We start from the raw sequence: 20,282 nt of genomic DNA, 5'->3' as shown, positions 1-20,282 counted from the left end.
AGAGAGAGAGACAGATCTGAGGGTGCAAACGAGTCTCTGCCAGGCAGGGAGGGAATCACACCACCATTCGGAGGCATTAAACACTGAGGGTTTAAAAATAGATCCAGAAGCCTTCCCCGTCCTCCTCCTCTTTTATATCATCCCTCTCTTTTCTGATCAGTGTTTCCTCGACTGAAACCCAGACCGTCTCTGACTCTGGGCGAAGAGATGAATCTCATCTGGGCTTTTAAAAGGTCACCTGCTTATATGTCTCATGCAGTTAATGAAAACCAGACTAATATTGTTTTTGCTGTTTAAAGAGGATTTTGCTCAGATCTCCAATATCTGCATTTGAAGTGGAATAAATGCTGCCTTTTAAAAAATCTTTTATTTCCTGTTTTACTTATTGAATAATCTTCAAATAAGAACATCTTAGTTCAGAAAGTAGTAATAGTAACAACCAGTAATGTGTTTTATCAACATACATTAATATTATTTAGTTAACACCTCAAAAAACCTACATTTTCTTTTATCACTTGAAATCCTGAGCTTGATCTTACAGAAAAATGAGTTTGTACTTTTTTAAACCTTTTACATGTGACTCACATGGTTCACCTGCTTGTTTAAATGAAGTAATGCATTCGGATCAGGTTTATTTGAACAATGAATCATTGATAAAGATTTAAATGAAGTTTATGACGGAGAAATCAGATCAATATACGAACAGGATGCTGCTGATGTTTCTCTGTAAAGTCCTGGTGAGAGTCTGTTCTTTAAAAGCCTTGCTCCCTAATGCATCTACGCACTGCAACTACACACAGTGGATAGTGTGTGTGTGTGTGTGTGTGTGTGTGTGTGTGTGTGTGTGTGTGTGTGTGTGTGTGTGTAGGACTCATTGTGTTGCGTTCAGACATCAGACAGAGACGCATTAGTCATTTGCCTGAAAGAAGAAAACCTTTCACCTCCAGCATGTGATCTAGAATCAGGGTTAATGTACCTGAAGGCTTCACTGACACAGATGCAGGTTTTGGTCGTCGTCATGGTTTCGGTTCATTCTGTGGCCAGTTCAGTGTCGTGAATCATAAATCTCTGCATCATACATTTGATATTTTAGATCATCTTCTGATAAATACACATACTTTTATCAGAGAGCAATTTCTGATTCTACCGAGAAGACATAAACTCAGAGTTGATATCTGCTTCCCTAACAGCCTTTATATGTCTTTATATAAACTGAGGTATAGATGAATATGTAAAACAGTATTTTACCCCCATCCACCACCCTTCAGCTGCACTTTCACTGCTGTGGCCTCAGATTATACAGACGCCAGCTGACAGGCAGCTCGAGAGTCTCTGTGTCAGTGGTTGAGGGCAGAAAGAACATGAACACCTCTCCTCCTGCCCTCAGCCGTGTGAGTGATAATCACATTTGTGGGCTTGTCCATCGACCAGGAATCTCTCAGTTAATGGATCAGGGACGTGAGAGCGGGAGCTTCCTGCTGACTGAAACACAATCCAGCCTGAAGGAGTCCAGGACGCATTGTGTCAGATGGTGGAAGGTCAAGGTCCCGAGGATGTGATACATCAGGGGCACTTGAAGGGAATTTCATTACACGTGGCATTAACATTCACTTGGACTTGGTTATCTTAAGAACGCCCTGAGAGAACCTTTTAAATGTGGCACAAATCTCCTCTTAAAGACTCACAGACCTACTGATACGATTTGGGGGGTCAAAGGTCATGGTGGCCTCTAAAAATGTTTGCTTTTGGCCGAACATGAATATCTCACACTGCCCCAGGTCGGTAACTGTATATTTATTTTGTGTGTTGAAACTTTTTGGGATCGTTTACATCCAGAAAAGAGCAGTGGGTAAATTTACAGAATTAAAACTTGGATTATTTTTATGTGAAAGGGATTTAAATAATTAGAATGAAATGCCCGTCATCTGAGAGATGCGATATAAAATTCAGCCAAAGACGAAGGAGGGAGATGAATGAAGGAAAGTGGATCTTTGTTTTGACAAAGCTAACTCATCATGTCGAGTTTCTCTCCGCTCGGTCTGGATTCTCCTAAAGTCGCCATATCTGGGTCATTTTAAAATAACTGCAGACTCGCTGAGCTCTGGTGACACGTTCGACAGCTGCGGGCGACAAACCGCCTCAGGCAGACGTTTTTATTTGAGCTTTTCTAGTATCTGTGGAGGTTTTACACTGACACACACACACACAGACACACACACACACACACACACACACACACACACACACTGATCCCAGTCTGGACAATAAGTAACTAAATTACTTAATTTCTCTTTCTGTCTTTCTGTCTCAGTGTCTCAGATGGTGATTGAGGAGGTGAGCGTCCTGCAGACTCAGCTGGACATCGAGAAGTCGTGCCGGGAAAATGCAGAGGCCGTGGCCACAAAGGTCTCACACACACACACACACACACACACACACACACACACACACACACACACACACACACACACACACACACATGCAAAATCAATGCTATGAGATTAGCTTTATCAGGGTCAGGATGACTCTGCACAGAAGTGATTTGACTACATTATCCGTGTGTTACTGCCTCGACAGCAAAAACTGTCGGCTTACATGAAACTTTAGCAACATCCAGAGGCAGATACAACAGTTACATCACTTATTTTCACAGTTATATGAATTTAAATTTGGGTTAAAGACCCAAAAGACAATAATACAATTAAAAGGCCAGCAGCAGATTATGTTTTCTTTCTTTATTGTACAGTAAACACTCAAATCTGACATGAAATGTACTTTCACTACTACAATTCTGTTTCCTAAAGGAGAATATATGTATTATGTATAATTTTTGGTTAATTATACCTTGTAATTACTCTGTCATTGCCGTAAACCCCCTGTGAACTTTGACCTCCAGCTCAACTGTGAGAACAGGAAGTTGAAGTACCTGAGCCTGTCGTCTCGGACGTCTCTGGACGAGCTGCTTCCCAGCATCTCGGACTGCATCGCACTGGAGACCGACGCAGACGCTGCAGACGCTGCAGACGCAGCAGACGCCAGCCCAGACACCTTCATACAGTATCAACAACAGGTCAAAGGTACAACACGCAGAATTAGACTCAACAAACAACCAGTTCAAATGTTGGTGACCCTCGACCTTGACCGCTAGCACCACAATCAGGACGAAAGGTCAACCTTTACATAAAAATACCCGGAGTCTTATGTGCAAATTGCTTTTAGATTCATTGAGCACATGCTCAGTGGGTCCTCTAAGACTAAACCTACAAATCCTGGTGTCTTTCTCCAGAAGCTTGAGATGTTTATCTTGGACATTTATCTGTATTTTCCTTTTGTCGAGCCAGGATCTATTTAATAATAATGTACATTTTAATTATTTAGGGTGCTTTATGTGCTTTCTAATGAACTGGTTAACTATACACCAACACAGACCGTGCAGTAATTTAGCAGGTAGTAGAAATAAGTAGACTCACCTGATGTGTCCCAGTGGACATGAGTCAAAAAGTCTGACTCCTCCATCAACTTAAAGATGAATCATCTCATAAATAACAATGTGCTCCCCAGGATTTCTTGCTCTAACTTTTGTTTTCTACGATGAAGCCACGACATCAGCACTACAAAAAATAATCTCAAAAATGATGTCAGTCTTTGTGATGGCATTTTTAACGTGTACCTAATTATTTGATATATTACCACAAAGGCCCCTGACTCTCACATGTGTCCTCTGTGTTGTGTCAGAGCTGAGGGACACGGTGACCGGCTTGTTGGACGAGAAGAAGAATTTTGTTTGTCAGATCCACGACCAGCAGAAACGGATAGATGAGCTGACCAATCAGGTGAGGGCGGACGTTCACCTGCATCACAGCTTCAAGTTCGGTGGCACTGTCCTGTGCTGATTCTGGATCAGTGCTGACTCCACTTTAAATTCAGATAGAAAGATAATTATGCTAAGATATGGCTTTGTTTGTATAGTACAAGTAAATAATGATGAGTTTGTTTCACTGTTTGCAGTCAGAGAGAAATCAGACGGAGATGAAGGAGCTTCGTGAAACTGTCGAGAAGCAAAGTAAAACCATCAAGAGATTCAACAGAGGTGAGAAAACACATTTAGCCTGGATAGCGTTATACACTGCACACACATGCTAACATGCTAATTATTATTAGCATATAGCACGTTTGTTGCCATGTTACCATGCTGGCTAGTTTGTGCTAACATGCATGTCAACATGCTAATACTAGCATGAAACAAGTAAGTTGGATATTAGTAGTCACCTACTTGCTTATATACGTTAACTTTCTAATATATATCATGGAAAAGTAAAGTGGATTGTTCTTGCTAACATGCACATCAACATGCTAATATTAGCTTGAAACCCGTTAGTTGTATTGTAGTAGTAGCATTTACTATCCTGCTAACGTGTTTCCTGCTAATATTAGCATGTTGGGATGCTAATATTAGCATAAAACAAGTTAAAATTGTCATTATGCTATGCTGACACCTTGGATAGTACTTTCTAACATGCACATTCTATGTTATCATGATTGTCAGTATGCTACTATTAGCATGAAACAAGTTAGTTGTCATGTTACCGTTGGATAGTTTGTGCTAACATGCTAACAGTACTGTCAGACTTTGTGAAAGTAACGTAGATACAGGTTGAATAGAAAAAGATAAATGTATGTTTATGATTTAAAAGAAGAATCAGTAGTTGTCTGTGTTGAGCCTCATTGTCTTCTTGTCTCTCTAGTCTCCATGATGGCCACTCAGGAGTACGATGGGATGACGGAGCAACTGGACCTGGAGCAGAACCTGAGGGTCAAAGCTGAGACCTACGCACACGAGGTAACGATACAGAAACACTCGGCCATCGCAGTATAAATACACAGTACTGCAATCACATGTTTTAGTACTCAAAACATAGTACTACATAGTATGCAGTCAAAAGACACATGGTGGATAGGATGGATTGAGATTGCAAAAGTACTTCATGGGAAGTAATGTAATGTACATCCACAGGTTGTAGTAAATGTCAGTAACATAGCAGCAGTTGTATAATGATTCAATCTTAATTACATATTGATCAATGGTATTGATATTTGCATATGAATTATTATTTCAAGGAGAGAAAAATCTTTGTATAAAGTAATTGTTTCTGTTTATCACAGTGGAAACTATAAGCTGAGAAAATACCTTGGGTAGATTTAGTATTTGCACCATAAACATTGAAGTAAAATCAGTGTGTTTTCCATGAAGGCAGCCGGAGGGACGCTGTGATGCTTCAGTGATAAACTGGGACCTGGTGTTGTTGTGTTAATAAACTGGTTTCTGGTTTTAATGAATCGACCTGAATCAGTTGTTTACTGACCTGAAACATGAAGAGCCTGTAGGTTTAAAACAGACTGGGATGGATGAACTGGGACAATGTGTTCAAATGTAGAAGGTGAGAGGGATTCATCTTTCTTCTCCTTCCTCTTCATCCCTTTACTCCTTCCACCCCTCCCTCCCTCTGTCTCTCCTCCTCCTCCTCCTCTGTCTCCTGCAGATGCTGGTGAAGCAGAAGGAGGCCAACAGGCAGAGCATGCTGCTGCTGCAGAATGCTGAGCCCAGCGTTCAGCTGCTCAAAGCTCTGGAGGACGTGGCAGCCATCACCAAAACCCTGGAGGACGAGCGTCTGCAGCATCAGCAGAAGGTGAACTAGGAAAACTTGTGCTTCTTTGGTTTATTCACTGGAAAACCAGTGAGTGACAGATAGTTCCAGTTATTGTGAAGTCAAACACTCACTTTAGCTCTGCTTCTGGTCTCCACCACCTTCTGAGGGATGTCTTCACTCGTCAGAGGCCTTTTCATTTTAGTCGTTGCGTCACACGATGGGACATGAGGTTTACTGAGGGTCACATATGATTCATTAAGGTCACAAAGTTTAAATGGGTCCTTCAAGACTAGACATACAGACCCTGGTGCCTTCTCCAGAAGGTTGAGATGCTTATGTTGGACATTTACCTGTTTTCCTCTTGTGTTTCCATGTAATGAATCATGAAATATATTCATGTGTGTGTGTAGGTGCAGAGTCTGGAGGCCCAGCTGGAGCAGAGCTCTGTGAAGGAGCAGCTGGAGGCGCTGCAGAGGCAGCTGGAGCTGCTGGAGGTGGAGAAGAAGGAGGTGGAGGGACGGCTGCAGCAGGTGGAGACAAAGAACGAGGGGCTGGAGAACAGAGGTGGGCAGAGGTGGAGACGCACACTAGTTGGTACAAGGTGTAAACAGTGGGGCGGGAGGTATCAGGGTTCTTGAGGAGGGTGGAGGAGCTGGAGACCAGTGGGACTGAACACACACACACACACACACACACACACACACACACACACACACACACACACACACACATCAGTTTGAGCTTTGATTGAGCTGCAACGAAAATCTGACTGAACTCTGCAAACATTAGTGTTTTTAACAATTTAGAAACATTTGCTATTAAATGTAAAATACAACATTAAACTACAGAAATAGCACAGATTCTACAGCACTAGCTTCATGTCTGAAAAAATCCACAGGAGGAATCTATGATATTTTCCATTTTCCCAGTGTTGTCATAAAACTTTTTGTTAGTCCTAAATAAAATAAAATATTGACACAGTTTTGTTTTGCAGCAGTTTTACTCCAAAATGAATTTCTGTGTGTGAACCATAAATCCAATATTTGTCTTCTTGACAATCCTTCACCAGTAAAATCAGAATAAATTTAAATTCATGAAATTGTTAAATTCCCTAAAGCCTGAAGTGAGTTGAACAGAGTGATGTCCTGTCGACTCACATCCGTCACTGGGGTGTTGTTTATTTCTGTGTCAACACGGACCGTTGACCATCTGCTGCAGGAAATCTGGCAAACAATTAACCTTAAAATGGGTCACACACGCCGTCAGGCCCCGAACCGAAAACCGACTTCAACCACAAACCGTTTTTTAAACAGGACAAAAACAGATGAATAAATAAATGACGGTGACCAGAGATGCTGTGTTGGGTAAGAGGCGTCACTCTGGAGTGAAAATGTGGAGGTTTGAAGGATTTCTGTCACCATAGCTCCCACAGGAGAAGTAGATAACAACAGCACCTCATGCATCTGCAGTACCATCAGTACCAGCAGGACAAATAGTACTGGTATTACCATTAGTGCTAAAGTAGGTGTTAGTAGTATTATAGTACTTTCATCTGTTCCCATTGTTTTCATCTCCACAGTCTACGAGCTCCAGGAGACCCAGAAAAAGATCACCATGACGACCAGCACAGCACCCCCTCCCCCTGAACCTGGAGTGGCCCCACCTCCCGCTCCTCCCCCACAGCCGCCTCCTCCCCCTCCTCCTCCCCCGCCACCGCCTCCTCCACCTCCCCGTCCAGATGCAATCCCCTCAGGTGAGGAAGGGGGCGACATCCCGAACACGCATGTTACATATCACACAACAATATTTATGCTTTGTAATAATCATTGATCAGGAAAGTAAATAAATGTTTTTTCTCTCCTTCAGTTCTCTGATCGCCATCATGAGAAAGTCTTCAAAAGGCTCCAAAGCCTCTGTGAAGGCAGAGGAGCCTGCATGTGAGTCTTCTCACATTCATCATATAATAATGATAATAAGTTCATATCTATAGAACTATAGCACTGATCCCACACATAAACTAATTAATGTCGGGTAGAACATAAAAAATATCTTAAGTTATAAATTAAATAAGATACAGCTAAAATAAAATAGTCTCGTTTAAGGCAGGTGAATTTTAAATATAAGTAAAAACGTAATTAAATTAATTTATAAAAGATTGTATAGTGTATATATATACTGGGGATTTGATATGGATAAAAATGCAAAGTATATAAAAGCTGCTTCCCTGTTATACTCTCCAGCTTCTGAGGGCTCGGACGACGTGAAGGTGAAGGCGGTGAACGAGATGATGGAGAGGATCAAACACGGAGTCGTCCTGCGGCCGGTCAAGAGCCAGGGCAGCAAGGTTAGGACGACAGACACCACTGATATCTGTTGTCTGGTTGTTTATTCACCGCAGTGGTTTCCATTCATCTGTATTTAAATATTTAAGTGTTTTCTGATCATGACAAACATTGTTTTCCTTTGGAAAGAATCTAAAACCTGTATCAGCCACATAGTTTATAATTCTCATGACCGACGTCAAATTCAGTTGGAATCATTATTATTATCATAAATCTTTTAGAATAAACCGTCTTCTACCTTTTGTCCTCATTTACCTTTGACCCTGTGTCCTATAATAATAAGGGGTCAAAGGTCAGAGTTCATGTCACCCTGGCACCAGAGAGAAAGATTAAAAAAAAATCTATCTTTTATTCCAAACAGAAACAAAGCACCTCAAAGTTCGTCCCTGCTTCGTCACCAAATGTGAGTGTAACTCCTCTTCCTGTAAACATGATGACGTGTGTAAACATAACGAGGTCGTTTCAGAGTCTGATTTCACTCCGGATGATTACTCTCCTCTCTCTCCTCCATGTTCTGCCTCGTGCAGCCACAGAGACCAGCAGTAAAAGTGAGTATATTGACGTTTGCATCAATCTTGTGATGTGATGCCACAGTCACTCCCCAGGGGGCCGCAACGCACACACACATAAACACACACGCACACACACACACGAATACACACACACAGACGAGACCCTTGAATTTTAATCAGTTGAACACATGGCATTTTATCGTCCTTTCTGACCGGGACACTGTGTTCCCTCTTTATTGTTCCTCCCTTAAATGAAGCTTCACTAAAGCTGCTTTCAGACATAAACTGAAGTCTTTTCTGGAAATTTTTCCAGAGGGTCTCAATGTGAGAATACAGCAGGAAAATGTCTGGAAAATTCACGTGTTGATGAGGTTTCTAACACGTGACGGACGTGAAACTGGAAGAACACAAATATCTCAGGATGAAGAAGAGGAGCCGTACACGTAGAAGACGAAGACGTCAACTTGGAAACACGAGGAGATTCCAGATCTTCTGGTGATGAGGGCCGACGCCGGTGTGGATGAGCTGTAAACAACAACACTGATCTTTCCATCCAGGCTCCGCCCCTCGCCTGGATGTTCCCCACATGTTCCTGTTGGTGTGAACGAGTCGGACCCGACAACCTGCTGCTGCTGCTTCACAAACACCAACTACACAACATGTCCAGACACTATTCCCCTGACATTTTCATGTTTGAAACAGTATAATTGTGAGTTCCTGCAGTGTCCCTTCACTGACACCGCGCTACAGCGCTCAGAAACTCCTTGTTTGTAGATGTACATTTAGAAGCTGAAATTTCCAGGTTTTCTGTGATGCTGTGATGCAGCAGCTGTGTTGTTCTCAGACTGATCACAAGAAAAACAAAAAGCTGATTATTTGTGTTTTTCTTCCTCCAGCCGCCTCCACCGTGTGAGGAGAAACCACAGGAGAGCGCCATGGAAGAACTGAAAGGCATCCTGGTAAAATGATTAGTATACGTACATTGTTTCAGAGCTCATGGCTCTTTTGTTATAGGCGTTTAAACAAAACAGCAAAAATAAAGATAACATTGCTCTTAAGATATTTTGTATATAATTTCTGGTTCATGCACAAAAGGATGGTGGATTTAAGTGAGTTAAAAACACAATAAACATTAGACAGTGAAGTTATTCATGTTTCTAACATTGTTGAAGGTTGGTTTATATAATAATACTTAAAATATTATTCTTTTACCTGCAAATCAAAGTTACATACACACAGATAGGAAAAGGAAAGTATGTAGATGTAATAGATTTTTATGATTCAGTGTCAGAGTGTGTGTTGAATTTATAATTCTGTGCAGGAGACGGTGAAGAGGAGCCCGAGTCGAGGCTCTCAGGAGTCGGGCCCCTCCCCTCCGGGGAAGAAGGACAGCGAGCTGGAGGTCATCCTGAGACGCAGACGTAACAAGGCAGGCGAGGCCGGAGCTGCAGGTAAACACGTCTGAGGAAGAGACCTCATGAACTCACCTCTGATTTACAGACTCATCTTAGAGTCAAGGCTCAAATAAAACATCCTAGTTCATAAACATTAAGGTCGTTCTGTTAATTATCACGTCGCTGTGTCTGTCAATGTGCACATGTGTTTTTTACTGAGGTCACAAGTTCGACTCCTGCTGTGACGGCACAGAGAAGTAGTAGCAGTAAAAACCTGTGTGTCCAGAAGAGGGCGCTCTGCACCTCAGAATGAACACTATATATTTATATATATATATAATGAGGTCAGAAACTGCTGCTGTGGATTTATCTGCTTTTCCATGATTGATTGACCTCGAGCAGAATAAACCACGTAACCACAGCTGCTTGATTTAAAGTGTGCAGAGATATTTCAACTGCACGTGTGACTGAGTCTAGTCAAACAGATAATAAAGAAAATAAGATAAAGAAAATATATACTGACTGAAGTAATGTTGAATTTCCCTATTGGCAGTATTTATCAGGTCAGGAGTCATTTACACTGTGGACACAATGTTGTGTTTAGGGCTCAACAATGTGCAAAAAAACATTATTAATTATTTTATTTTCTAAATCTGCCATTAGATCTGTCAACCAGATTTCAATTGCGTTTTTCTTTTCTTCTTCATGTCCAGACGACGGCCAGTTGAGCCACGTCTCCTCCTGCGACAGCCTGAACTCGAGCAAAGATCCGGAGGCGCCGGGGGGGCTGAGCGCCTCCTCCGACCCGGCGGCAGCCAGGTTGAGCTCAGAGAGACGGGGCTCCGGGCCGGGACCTATCGTGGCCCGGAGGAAGAGCTCTGACACGGGCAAGCAGGCCAGAGCCGGCTCCTGGCAGGAGAGGAGGTCCTGCAGCTCGCTGTCTGAGAGGGAGACGGCAGAGAACCAATTCAGCAACGGCTGCGTCAACAGGTCGAGCATCACTGTCCAAAAATACAGTTTTCCGAGGTCACAAAAGTGCATTTAAACGCACCTTGTGTTTACGAGTTTGACTGAATATTCAGTGTTCAAAACATGAACAATATTAGTTCTTTTAACTGTGTTTCCGTCTCTTCTCCAAACAGCGCTGGGAAGGATGATCAGAATGTCCAGTCGAACGGAGTTGACCACGGAGAACCTGGTGAGAACGCACACGCCACCGTCTGCGCCGGTCCGGTCAATGGCAGCGCCGAGTGCTAAGGTGGAGGCCGAGGATCCTGGGTTTGGTTTCATATCTATCAGATTATTTGATGGATACGGCCGATGTCACTGATATTCACTCAGATCAGAAGATGTTTGGTTCAATCCCATCAAAACAAACCAACAGTTCTGGTTCAAGTATTTCCTGAAGAGTTTCTTGCTTCACTGACACACGTTGAAGTTGAGTTCAAACATCTCCTGTGAACGAGTGAGTTTAGATCCTGTTCAGGTTGTGCTCGCTGTCGATCTCCAGCCTCTGTAGAAACCTTCTCCAACTCAGACTTTCACTGTTAAGACATAAGTCAACTTTCATTGTTTTCAGTCCAAACCAGTTTGAGCATCAAATATATGCGGAAGTTCATTCATTTAAAAATAAAAAAACAATGTAAACGACAGTGAATATCTCCTATCTTAGCATTTTTTCATATAAAGGCAGTTGTTGCCAACGTAGACTGTAAATAAAGATGGAAGGTTCCTCACACTGTACAAATATAAAGCTAAAATATCAGATACAGTGCTGCCTGCTTGTGCTGGTGACGACAGTGAGTCAGTGTGAAGTTTCTACAGTGAGATGGTGTTCTGAGTTTTTATCAATCTACTGTACGTCAGTTATTTTTTCTTAGAACAAACCCGTGGATCCTCGAGGACGAAATGACTGAACGTTACGAGGGAAGCTGCACCTTTTTTTTGCACCGAGCCTCAGTTTTCTTCAAACACTTCGACTTGTACGACGACTGCGAAGCTTTAGGTTGATGTTTTTCTTTGTTTTCTCTATTCGATGACACAAAGGTCTTTGTGTCATCAGAAGGAATGCGCTGTGCCGGACTGTTAAAGATCCAACTTCACCTCCAGGGTAAAAAAATAGTCCAGAAATCCCTGCACGTGGAAGAGAAGCACTTCCATGTTTTCTGCAGAGGATTTCTCACGTCCAGGTTTCAGCAGGTCGACTATCAGTGTGTCTGAGGTTTGATGTGGAAATCAGACAAATGTGGGAAAAGTAATAATTCAGGTTTTGAAAGAAAAGAACAAGATGTTTCTCCAACAACAGAAAAGACAGTAGGTGGGTTTCCATCATGGTTCATGCAGATTTGTTATTTACGGCGAGGAAATGCAAGAAATTCAAAAGACATCCTGAAATGTTGAAAGAAAACTTGTTATGCTCGACTGAGATGGAAGCAGACGAATGGAAAAAAACATCACAACATGAATCAGGTTGTTAAAACGTCCAATGAGAGAAGAGATGAAAACTGATCTGTGACATTTCTCGAATTAATACAGAGAAATGTCTTATTTCAATGTTTCTCGAGTAAGTGACTTATCAGCAGAAGAAGAAACTCATCCAACAACCTAGATAATAAATAGCATTAAATATATATATGAACCAAAAAGATTCTCTCTTGAGTTACGTGTGCCTTCTTTTCTTTTTCTGCGTCTTTGTGGACCGAGCAGCTGCAAGAAAAATGTGTTGGCCGCATTCTGTAATAGCTTCGATGCATCTGACTGAATCACAAATGGCGCTATCTGCTGTTTATCTTAATAACTTCTCATATTGGTGTGTAGCATTCGTGGACACAATCTGCAAATCACATTTTCTTTTGAAATGTGGATACATTTGTTCCGTATCTGGATGGAAACCCACCGAACATCACAACTAAATCACAGCTGACGGAAAAGTTCTCAGGGTCCATGGGACAAAATGTCACCAAACCCACATCAGGGGCCTTGACGAGAAACATCTGGGAGAAACCAACTGAGCCATTGTTATTTTAAACTCTTGGTGAAAAGGGTCTTCGGAAGGCGTCCGGTGTTTGTGCACTTTCTCTGCCTCTAAACCTTCAGGTCCTGAATCACTGTGTTGTTAAAACCCATGAGACACGTCATCGTCCCTCCACCACAGATAAGACGTCTTCCACACACCTCCTGTGTGCCTGTATGCACATATACTCTGAGACGCCCCCCTGCTGTGTCTGTACTCGGTCGACTCGCTCACCGCCACGTGCATTCCTTGACTTTTATTTTGTAGGGCCTGCTGTCTATATATAGCTTTTCCTGACACTCGATGCAACGTGAAGAATAATTTTGAAGAGTATGCAATTACATAAGGCACATTTGTATGATGCTTTCACACCTTGTCGATATTTCTTAAAACACAGACTCACATTTACAAGTGCATTTCGTTCTTTAGGTGTATTTATTCTAATGCAAAGGACCAGATGTCACTGAGCAGCCAGGCTGCACAGGAAACCACCCTCGGAGCTCTGACAGCTGCCTCTGGCCTGAGCATTATGCATATCAAGGCTTTGCACAGGCCTCAGAGGGCCGGGGGGGGGGGTGGCCTGCAGCTGGGGTGTGTCAGGTCCTCGTACTGATGTCGACCTCGTGGCTACTTAAAGGGATTTACTGCATCCGACAGAGTTTGGGTGACGATAGATATTGTGTGTGTTTGGGAAATAAATGGAGTGTTAAAGGTTTTTTAAAACATGGATTTTCATTTTAGCATCACTTGAAATAAATTGCAAATCGAAAAGAAACAAGCGTTGTTTTGTCTTCATATGAAAAAGTGAACTGACGCCTCTGATGAAAAGTAAATAACCTTACACCTGCTTTTCAGCAGATTGTTATTTATCTATTAATATCTATCTATCCATCTCTATCTATCTATCTATCTATCTATCTATCTATCTATCTATCTATCTATCTATCTATCTATCTATATCTCTCTCTCTCTCTCTCTCTCTCTCTCTCTCTCTCTCTCTCTCTCTCTCCCTATCTGTCTATCTATCTAGATCTATCCAGTTGTTAAGTATTAAGGGATATATTATATTTTATCCTAAATAAAACAATGAACTGATAAAGAATCAAATGTGATAAAAATCTATTTTATTAATTTTATATTTTTAACTAACAAATGGACTTCTGGTCCAAATCAATGCCCGCAGTGCTCCTCCTGAGCCCCCAGGTGGCGCTGCGACCAAACCACCGCTTGTTTCCCCTTCCGCCGCCTGATGATCACGTAGTGTTTCAAGATGGCGTCTCGTTACTACCAGGAGATGCAGGAGAGCTTCAGGAACAACAGCAAGAGCCGCGAGTTCCCGGCTCACACCGCCAAGGTCCACTCGGTGGCCTGGAGCTGCGACGGCCGGAGACTCGCGTCCGGGTCCTTCGACAAGACCGCGAGTGTCTTCCTCCTGGAGAAGGACCGTCTGGTGAGCGGCAGCTAGCATGCTAACGTTAGCCTCGCTCCGGCGCACCGGTGGACGCGAGATCGATTCTCACTCAGTGGTTATTAAAACATGTATCTGTGTTATTATCTTTATCAATTTGACTCTGTAAAGTAACGACGGGTCCAGACACAAAGGTTCAGGTCAGACTTCCACTGAGGGACAAGTTTGAAGAGGAGGAAACTTTAATGTTACTCTGAATAAACAGGACACAGCAGTTTACATCTCATACTTTATGTATATTTAATATAAACATATTGGTTAATACTTTCTATGTCCCACTGATTCCCAGCCAATGCTGAGTTGTATTATTAATGTAGATAACTTGGTAATTTCTTGATAATACTTACGTTTAGTGTGCAACACTCAAAACAGAATAATTATCCCTTAAATCTGATTATATCTAAAGAAACATTGCACTTTATTAAAACACGGTGCATTTGTTTTTAAATAAAATATTGTCCTCATCTGGAATATAGTTTTTATTTATTGATTTTTCCTAAATGTACATATAATAAGTGGAGCCTGACTGGTTCAGATTTTCGGGGCGAATACTGATGTGACTCAATATATCAGATGATATGATATTTAATAAAGTGTCCTCAGGACAAAGAAACATGATCACAGTTTAATATTGAATCGTTAAACCATAAACTTTATTGTTAATAACTATAAATTAAAATGAAACACAAATATAACCAAATATTTAGAACTTGTATTAAGAAAGCAATCATATTTCTGACATTAAACATAAGTGGACTTCTTGTCTGCAGAGTTTATGCTGTTAGACTAACTGTGTTAATGTGGTATTTCATTCAGTTTAGTTGAATATTATTTAGGTACCAGTGATTGTAGTTTGCAGCCACAGTTTGTGGACACTTCTCTAGATGTTTCCATCATTAGGAAAAGTGGGAGGTGGAGATTAAACCCACTGCTACTGGTTTACGTGGTCACTGGTCACTGGTCGGAGGAGTGGGATGTGAACACTGTGTCATGTTGCTGGACACCAGTTTAATCCTTGTCTCTGTCCCCAGGTGAAAGAGAACAACTACCGAGGTCACGGCGACAGCGTGGATCAGCTCTGTTGGCATCCGACGAACCCGGATCTGTTCGTCACGGCGTCTGGAGACAAGACCATTCGCATCTGGGACGTCCGGACGACCAAGTGCATCGCCACCGTCAACACCAAAGGTGGAGTTTGATCTACGGGAGATTTCAAAAGCCAACACCACTTTGTTGTTTATGGTTTTTTTAAGAATATAAAAAATGTTTCCTGCAGACCATGTAAACAAAGAAAACTATCTGATCTGCAAAACCTGTAATTTTGGGGGATTCTGAAAACATGAGTTAAAACTAATTCCATCTGTGAGAGTCGTTGGTGGGTGAGGAAACGTGAGGGAGGCGATAAATATAATGTAATCTAAGATCTTTGTTAATATATTAGATTGTAAATAAAGATGGACGACACGTCTCCACTTCCTCAACCAATCACGAGTCAGTCTCAGCTGTCAATCAAGACATCACAGCTCGTTTTTATATCATCAAATAACTAATTACAACCAAACCTGTCATAAACATGATAACCAGCGTGAACAAGACACTTTGGCTTCACATTTATAGAACCGTCATGTCATCTTTAATTTGCAGTTTATGGTCAATATGAGAACCACTGAATTCCTGATAAGTCTTATTGTTGTTGTTATTATTTTTAAACATCTCAATCGTTTTTTCAGGAGAAAACATCAACATCTGCTGGAGTCCTGACGGTCAGACCATCGCTGTCGGGAACAAAGACGACGTTGTGACCTTCATCGACGCCAAGACTCATCGCTCCAGGGCCGAGGAGCAGTTCAAGTTCGAGGTGAACGAGATCTCCTGGAGTAACGACAACGACATGTTCTTCCTCACGAACGGAAACGGCTGCATCAACATTCTGAGGTAGGAACCGAACTACTTACGTTGAACTCCCCTGGTGTGAAGATCTGTGTGTTTCAGAGCTGAAGTAAAGTGATCTTCTGTTTGCAGTTACCCGGAGCTGAAGCCGATCCAGTCCATCAACGCTCACCCGTCCAACTGCATCTGTATCAAGTTCGACCCCACGGGGAAATACTTTGCCACAGGAAGTGCAGACGCTCTGGTCAGCCTGTGGAACGTGGATGAGCTGGTGTGCGTCCGCTGCTTCTCCAGGTCAGTGTGTGTGTCTGAGGACGTTTTCCAATAAATACTTTTCAGTGTCCTGGCTGATAATTCATTTTATTGATTCATGTATTTCTTTGTACTGCAGGTTAGACTGGCCTGTGAGGACTTTGAGCTTCAGCCACGACGGAAAGATGTTGGCTTCTGCCTCCGAGGATCATTTCATAGACATCGCCGAGGTGGAAACAGGTCAGTGCCACAAGTCAGAGCGTTTTGTAAATGATTTAGATTTTCCCATAAACACACAGGACTCACCCGTCTCGTGCTTTGCAGGAGAGAAGCTGTGGGAGGTTCAGTGCGACTCTCCGACCTTCACTGTTGCCTGGCACCCGAAGAGGCCGCTGCTGGCCTACGCCTGTGACGACAAGGACGGCAAGTACGACAACAACCGAGAGGCGGGCACCGTCAAACTGTTCGGCCTCCCCAATGACTCCTGAGACCGAGCTGAGCTGCTACTTGTTGAATTTGAGCGAAACATCATGATGAAACAAATAAATTCTGTAGAGATCAGAGGAAACCGGGCTGAAGCAGCAGTAGCCTTTTATCACCAGCAGGTGGCGCAGCTGTGCTCTAACAGTGGGCTTCATTCCCTGTTTTATACACAGATACAAACACACCCCCTGTTCTGTAAATACATTGTTTGTGTAAAATATTCTTTGTTTATGACATTAAAAATGGTCTCTTTTTAATACTCGTGTGTCTAGAGACATAATTACTGAACCACTGCCGATGATATTTGTCAAAATATAAAGAAATAATGAGATTTCAGAAGTTTAATCTGAATTAATTCATTTTCTTTAGCAGATAGATTATAGTAGAAATCTATAGACGAGCATGAAGCTGACGAGCTGATACCTGGTGTTGTGATCAGTCGCATATTGTTAAGTTAACTAAATTAGTGAGAAGGTTTGAGTCTGGTTGTGTTTAGATGTAAATCTCTGCGTCGCCTTCGAACAGAACTGGAGAATGAAACTGGGCAGTTTTCACGTTGAAGCTTTTCACAGAGAATCTGAGCCGTAAACACTCGTTTCATTTCTCTGGACCTTGAACCGTGTGTGTGCTGCAGCGTGGGCGGACGGATTAGATCATAAATGGAGGGAAGATGAAATAAACACACACACACACACTAACTCTAAATGTTTTTAAAATGAACCACAAACGCTTTTGCACACGAGTCAATGTTTTTATATCGTTTCACATCATCGAGAGAATCTCACATGAGTTTATTTGAATCCTGCTCAGGAAAGTTGTTGTTCACCAGTTACAGGCTTTAAAATGAAAAAAAATTACTAGAAATAGTCAAATTTATGTTATTTATGATTTATCCGAAGCAGAAATCCGTCTCAGTCTTGTCAAGCCCCTGTTTTGAACGTGGCGTCCTTCTCTTTATTGACCCTGAAGTTGGATCCCAGCTGTTATTTATTGTAGCAGAGACGTCGCGAAGAGGTCGGTCAATATCCGGGGATGTGATTGCCAGCGAGCATCATGGGATTGTAAATCAAATAACGCCGCCTGCAGGGTCTCCTTCGTGTGCCTTCCTCGTCCTGCGAGCAGGAAGGTCTGTCTGATTTGACTTTTAATGGTCTGCTCTACATGGAGCGTCCTTTGCCTTTCCATCTGCAGAGTAAATCACGGTTGTTTTGATGTGTTGTTAAAGCTCAGTGGGAAGAGAACACAGATGAATAATGTCCGACTGGAGTTGTTTATTTTTCATACAACTTTAAATAGCAATTAAATCAAATAACTAGAAGTAGAATGTGAGTGCAGAGCTCGTATCTCTGCCAAGACCCGACAGTCTCTTAAATCCAGCACCGAATCCGTCATGTTCATTTGGACACAGATCTGAAACTATTGAAGATTCAAATAAACCTTTTGATTCTGTACTGATCCACATTGTTACAGGTTTATAGTTTTATTTTTACTGCTCAGTGGCTGAAGAGATACGACCCTCCTATGAAGGTATCAACTTGTACACTCACAAATATCAGTCCACTAAATATGTATGATTTACATTAAGATTCATGAACAATATCCTGTTAAATCAGTTAAAATGTCCCAAAAACATCCAATCTCTCTGTTTCCTGAGGACGTTTGGCCCCTGTCCCGTCTTCCCAGTTTCGTTGAGCTCTGTTATATTGTTGAATAGTTTTAATGTGATTCACTAGATCTGGATCTTTCCTTCCTCTGAACTGGATCCACTTCATGTCACCGGGTCACATGGCCAGAGACCGATGGACTGTTGCATTATGGGTACAACTCTCACATGTCGGTTTACGGAGAATGTAACAGAGACGGAGACGTTTTACAAATATTCAAATCCGACCCTGTAACTGGAACCATCAGGACTCAATCTTCTGTGCAGAAGGTGAAACGGTGTCACACACACGAGCTTTCAGCCCAAATCAGGTTTCATGTTGATCGATACTCTCATTGAGCAGCGGCGTCTCCCAAGGTGATCCTCCTCGGTTTCATCAGCCGCTCGGCTCAGATGGGCTCGTGCACGCCGATCAATCTGCTCAGATACTAATGCTTTCAGACAAGCTCTGTGTGTGTGTGTGTGTGTGTGTGTGTCTGTATCAGTGGTATTTGTGTCTTCACTCGTGTGCATGTGTGTGTGTGTGTTAAGGATCTGCAGCTGCGTGCAGGGAGATAATCAGACCCACCCGTCCATTTGCTTCAGTCAAAACGAATAAGGCTGTGTATCTGTTAAAGGGCACTTCCGCTGCTCTGGATAATTGCAGTGCAGCATTGACCCGAGGCTCCTGATTGATTCCTGGACTTTTGGTGAGATGAGAATCTTTGATGCTCAGTCACACTCTCTCTCTCTCTCACGTTTTCCTGATCGTCCACTAAATAAACGGGATTTCATTTCAGCTCGAGGGCGGAAAACACAAATGTTATTCAGGACTGAAAACATGAAAGTTGTCATCTGGGTTTCCTGGATTTTAAATGTGGACAAAAACATCCTCAAAGAAATCTCATATTTTGTTGCTCGGACACTGATTCCAAACAAAAACGTATATAAATATGACCAGAAGTTTGTTCTGCACCTGTTCCACCATCACCTCCGTCCGTCTGTCGTCAAAGAACCGATTCAAACCAAACCTAGAAACATCACGTTTTCTGTGGACGCATGTGAGCAGCATTACAATTAATGAAATATTATTGGTTGATAAATTTCATCATCTCCTCATGACTAATTTAATAGCTACTTAGATAATTGATTATCTCATTCATGACCGAAGAGCACATGAGGCCGACACCTGATCTGAGCAGCCTCGTCTGAGTTTCACACAGCTCTCCAAAAGGCAATTACTTGTCGAAGGTTTAATTGGTTTCTCCAGATTAAAATGATCGATTTTGTTGAAATGAGATCTGAGGTGAATCATCGTGTGCAGAGATGCAAAGATGGAGGATTTTCAGACGACACAAACCTCTCGTTCTCTCAGGACAAAAATATAAAAGTGAAATGCATCTCGTGTGAATCCGAGCGTTTTCTATAAACTGAGCGATGTCTGAAGTATCAAGGTTTTCTCTGTGGAATCATGTTTTCAACCAAAATCTGTTCAAAGAGTCATAAGACTGAATAGGACAGAAAAGTGGCGTAAAAAACAACCTTTAAAAGACTTTTTAAAAAACACTAGTTTTAAACGCAATTTTGCTCCTTTGGTCGTGACGGTTGATTCATGACATTTTTGAAAAGTATATATAC

At 42.1% G+C, this 20,282-nt stretch overlaps 2 protein-coding genes across 2 annotated transcripts in view; both read left to right on the top strand.

Annotated features, from left to right (window-relative positions):
* shtn3 (shootin 3) overlaps positions 1 to 13,684 on the top strand; it is a 20,521-nt gene extending 6,837 nt beyond the window's left edge. The window contains 17 exon segments of the mRNA XM_035162256.2: positions 2,312 to 2,406; positions 2,897 to 3,077; positions 3,736 to 3,833; positions 4,009 to 4,090; positions 4,746 to 4,840; positions 5,541 to 5,687; positions 6,059 to 6,212; positions 7,228 to 7,374; positions 7,377 to 7,401; positions 7,515 to 7,585; positions 7,889 to 7,992; positions 8,352 to 8,393; positions 8,518 to 8,538; positions 9,399 to 9,461; positions 9,824 to 9,953; positions 10,610 to 10,886; positions 11,039 to 13,684. Of these exon segments, the coding sequence (XP_035018147.2) occupies positions 2,312 to 2,406; positions 2,897 to 3,077; positions 3,736 to 3,833; positions 4,009 to 4,090; positions 4,746 to 4,840; positions 5,541 to 5,687; positions 6,059 to 6,212; positions 7,228 to 7,374; positions 7,377 to 7,401; positions 7,515 to 7,585; positions 7,889 to 7,992; positions 8,352 to 8,393; positions 8,518 to 8,538; positions 9,399 to 9,461; positions 9,824 to 9,953; positions 10,610 to 10,886; positions 11,039 to 11,153 (1,847 nt within the window). The 3' untranslated portion in view covers positions 11,154 to 13,684.
* A 459-nt stretch (positions 13,685 to 14,143) lies between these two features.
* On the top strand, positions 14,144 to 17,261 carry thoc3 (THO complex 3). The gene is made up of 6 exons (XM_035162258.2): positions 14,144 to 14,359; positions 15,409 to 15,565; positions 16,108 to 16,312; positions 16,400 to 16,561; positions 16,659 to 16,759; positions 16,844 to 17,261. The coding sequence occupies exons 1-6, from the start codon at positions 14,180 to 14,182 to the stop codon at positions 17,005 to 17,007; spliced, it is 969 nt and encodes a 322-aa protein (XP_035018149.1). The 5' UTR covers positions 14,144 to 14,179; the 3' UTR covers positions 17,008 to 17,261.
* The last annotated feature ends 3,021 nt before the right edge of the window (positions 17,262 to 20,282 follow it).

The sequence above is a fragment of the Hippoglossus stenolepis genome, chromosome 7, assembly GCF_022539355.2.
Source record: "Hippoglossus stenolepis isolate QCI-W04-F060 chromosome 7, HSTE1.2, whole genome shotgun sequence".
Classification (NCBI taxonomy): domain Eukaryota; kingdom Metazoa; phylum Chordata; class Actinopteri; order Pleuronectiformes; family Pleuronectidae; genus Hippoglossus; species Hippoglossus stenolepis.
This window is presented reverse-complemented; position numbering and strand designations above follow the sequence as displayed.

What these genes read in the sequence shown, in the direction of transcription:
- thoc3 (XM_035162258.2), top strand. Translation starts at nt 14,180, where the DNA reads ATGGCGTCTCGTTACTACCAGGAGATGCAGGAGAGCTTCAGGAACAAC. An exon ending in CGCCACCGTCAACACCAAAG is followed by an intron (nt 15,566 to 16,107) that starts GTGGAGTTTGAT and finishes TCGTTTTTTCAG; the next exon opens with GAGAAAACATCAACATCTGC. An exon ending in GGCTGCATCAACATTCTGAG is followed by an intron (nt 16,313 to 16,399) that starts GTAGGAACCGAA and finishes TTCTGTTTGCAG; the next exon opens with TTACCCGGAGCTGAAGCCGA.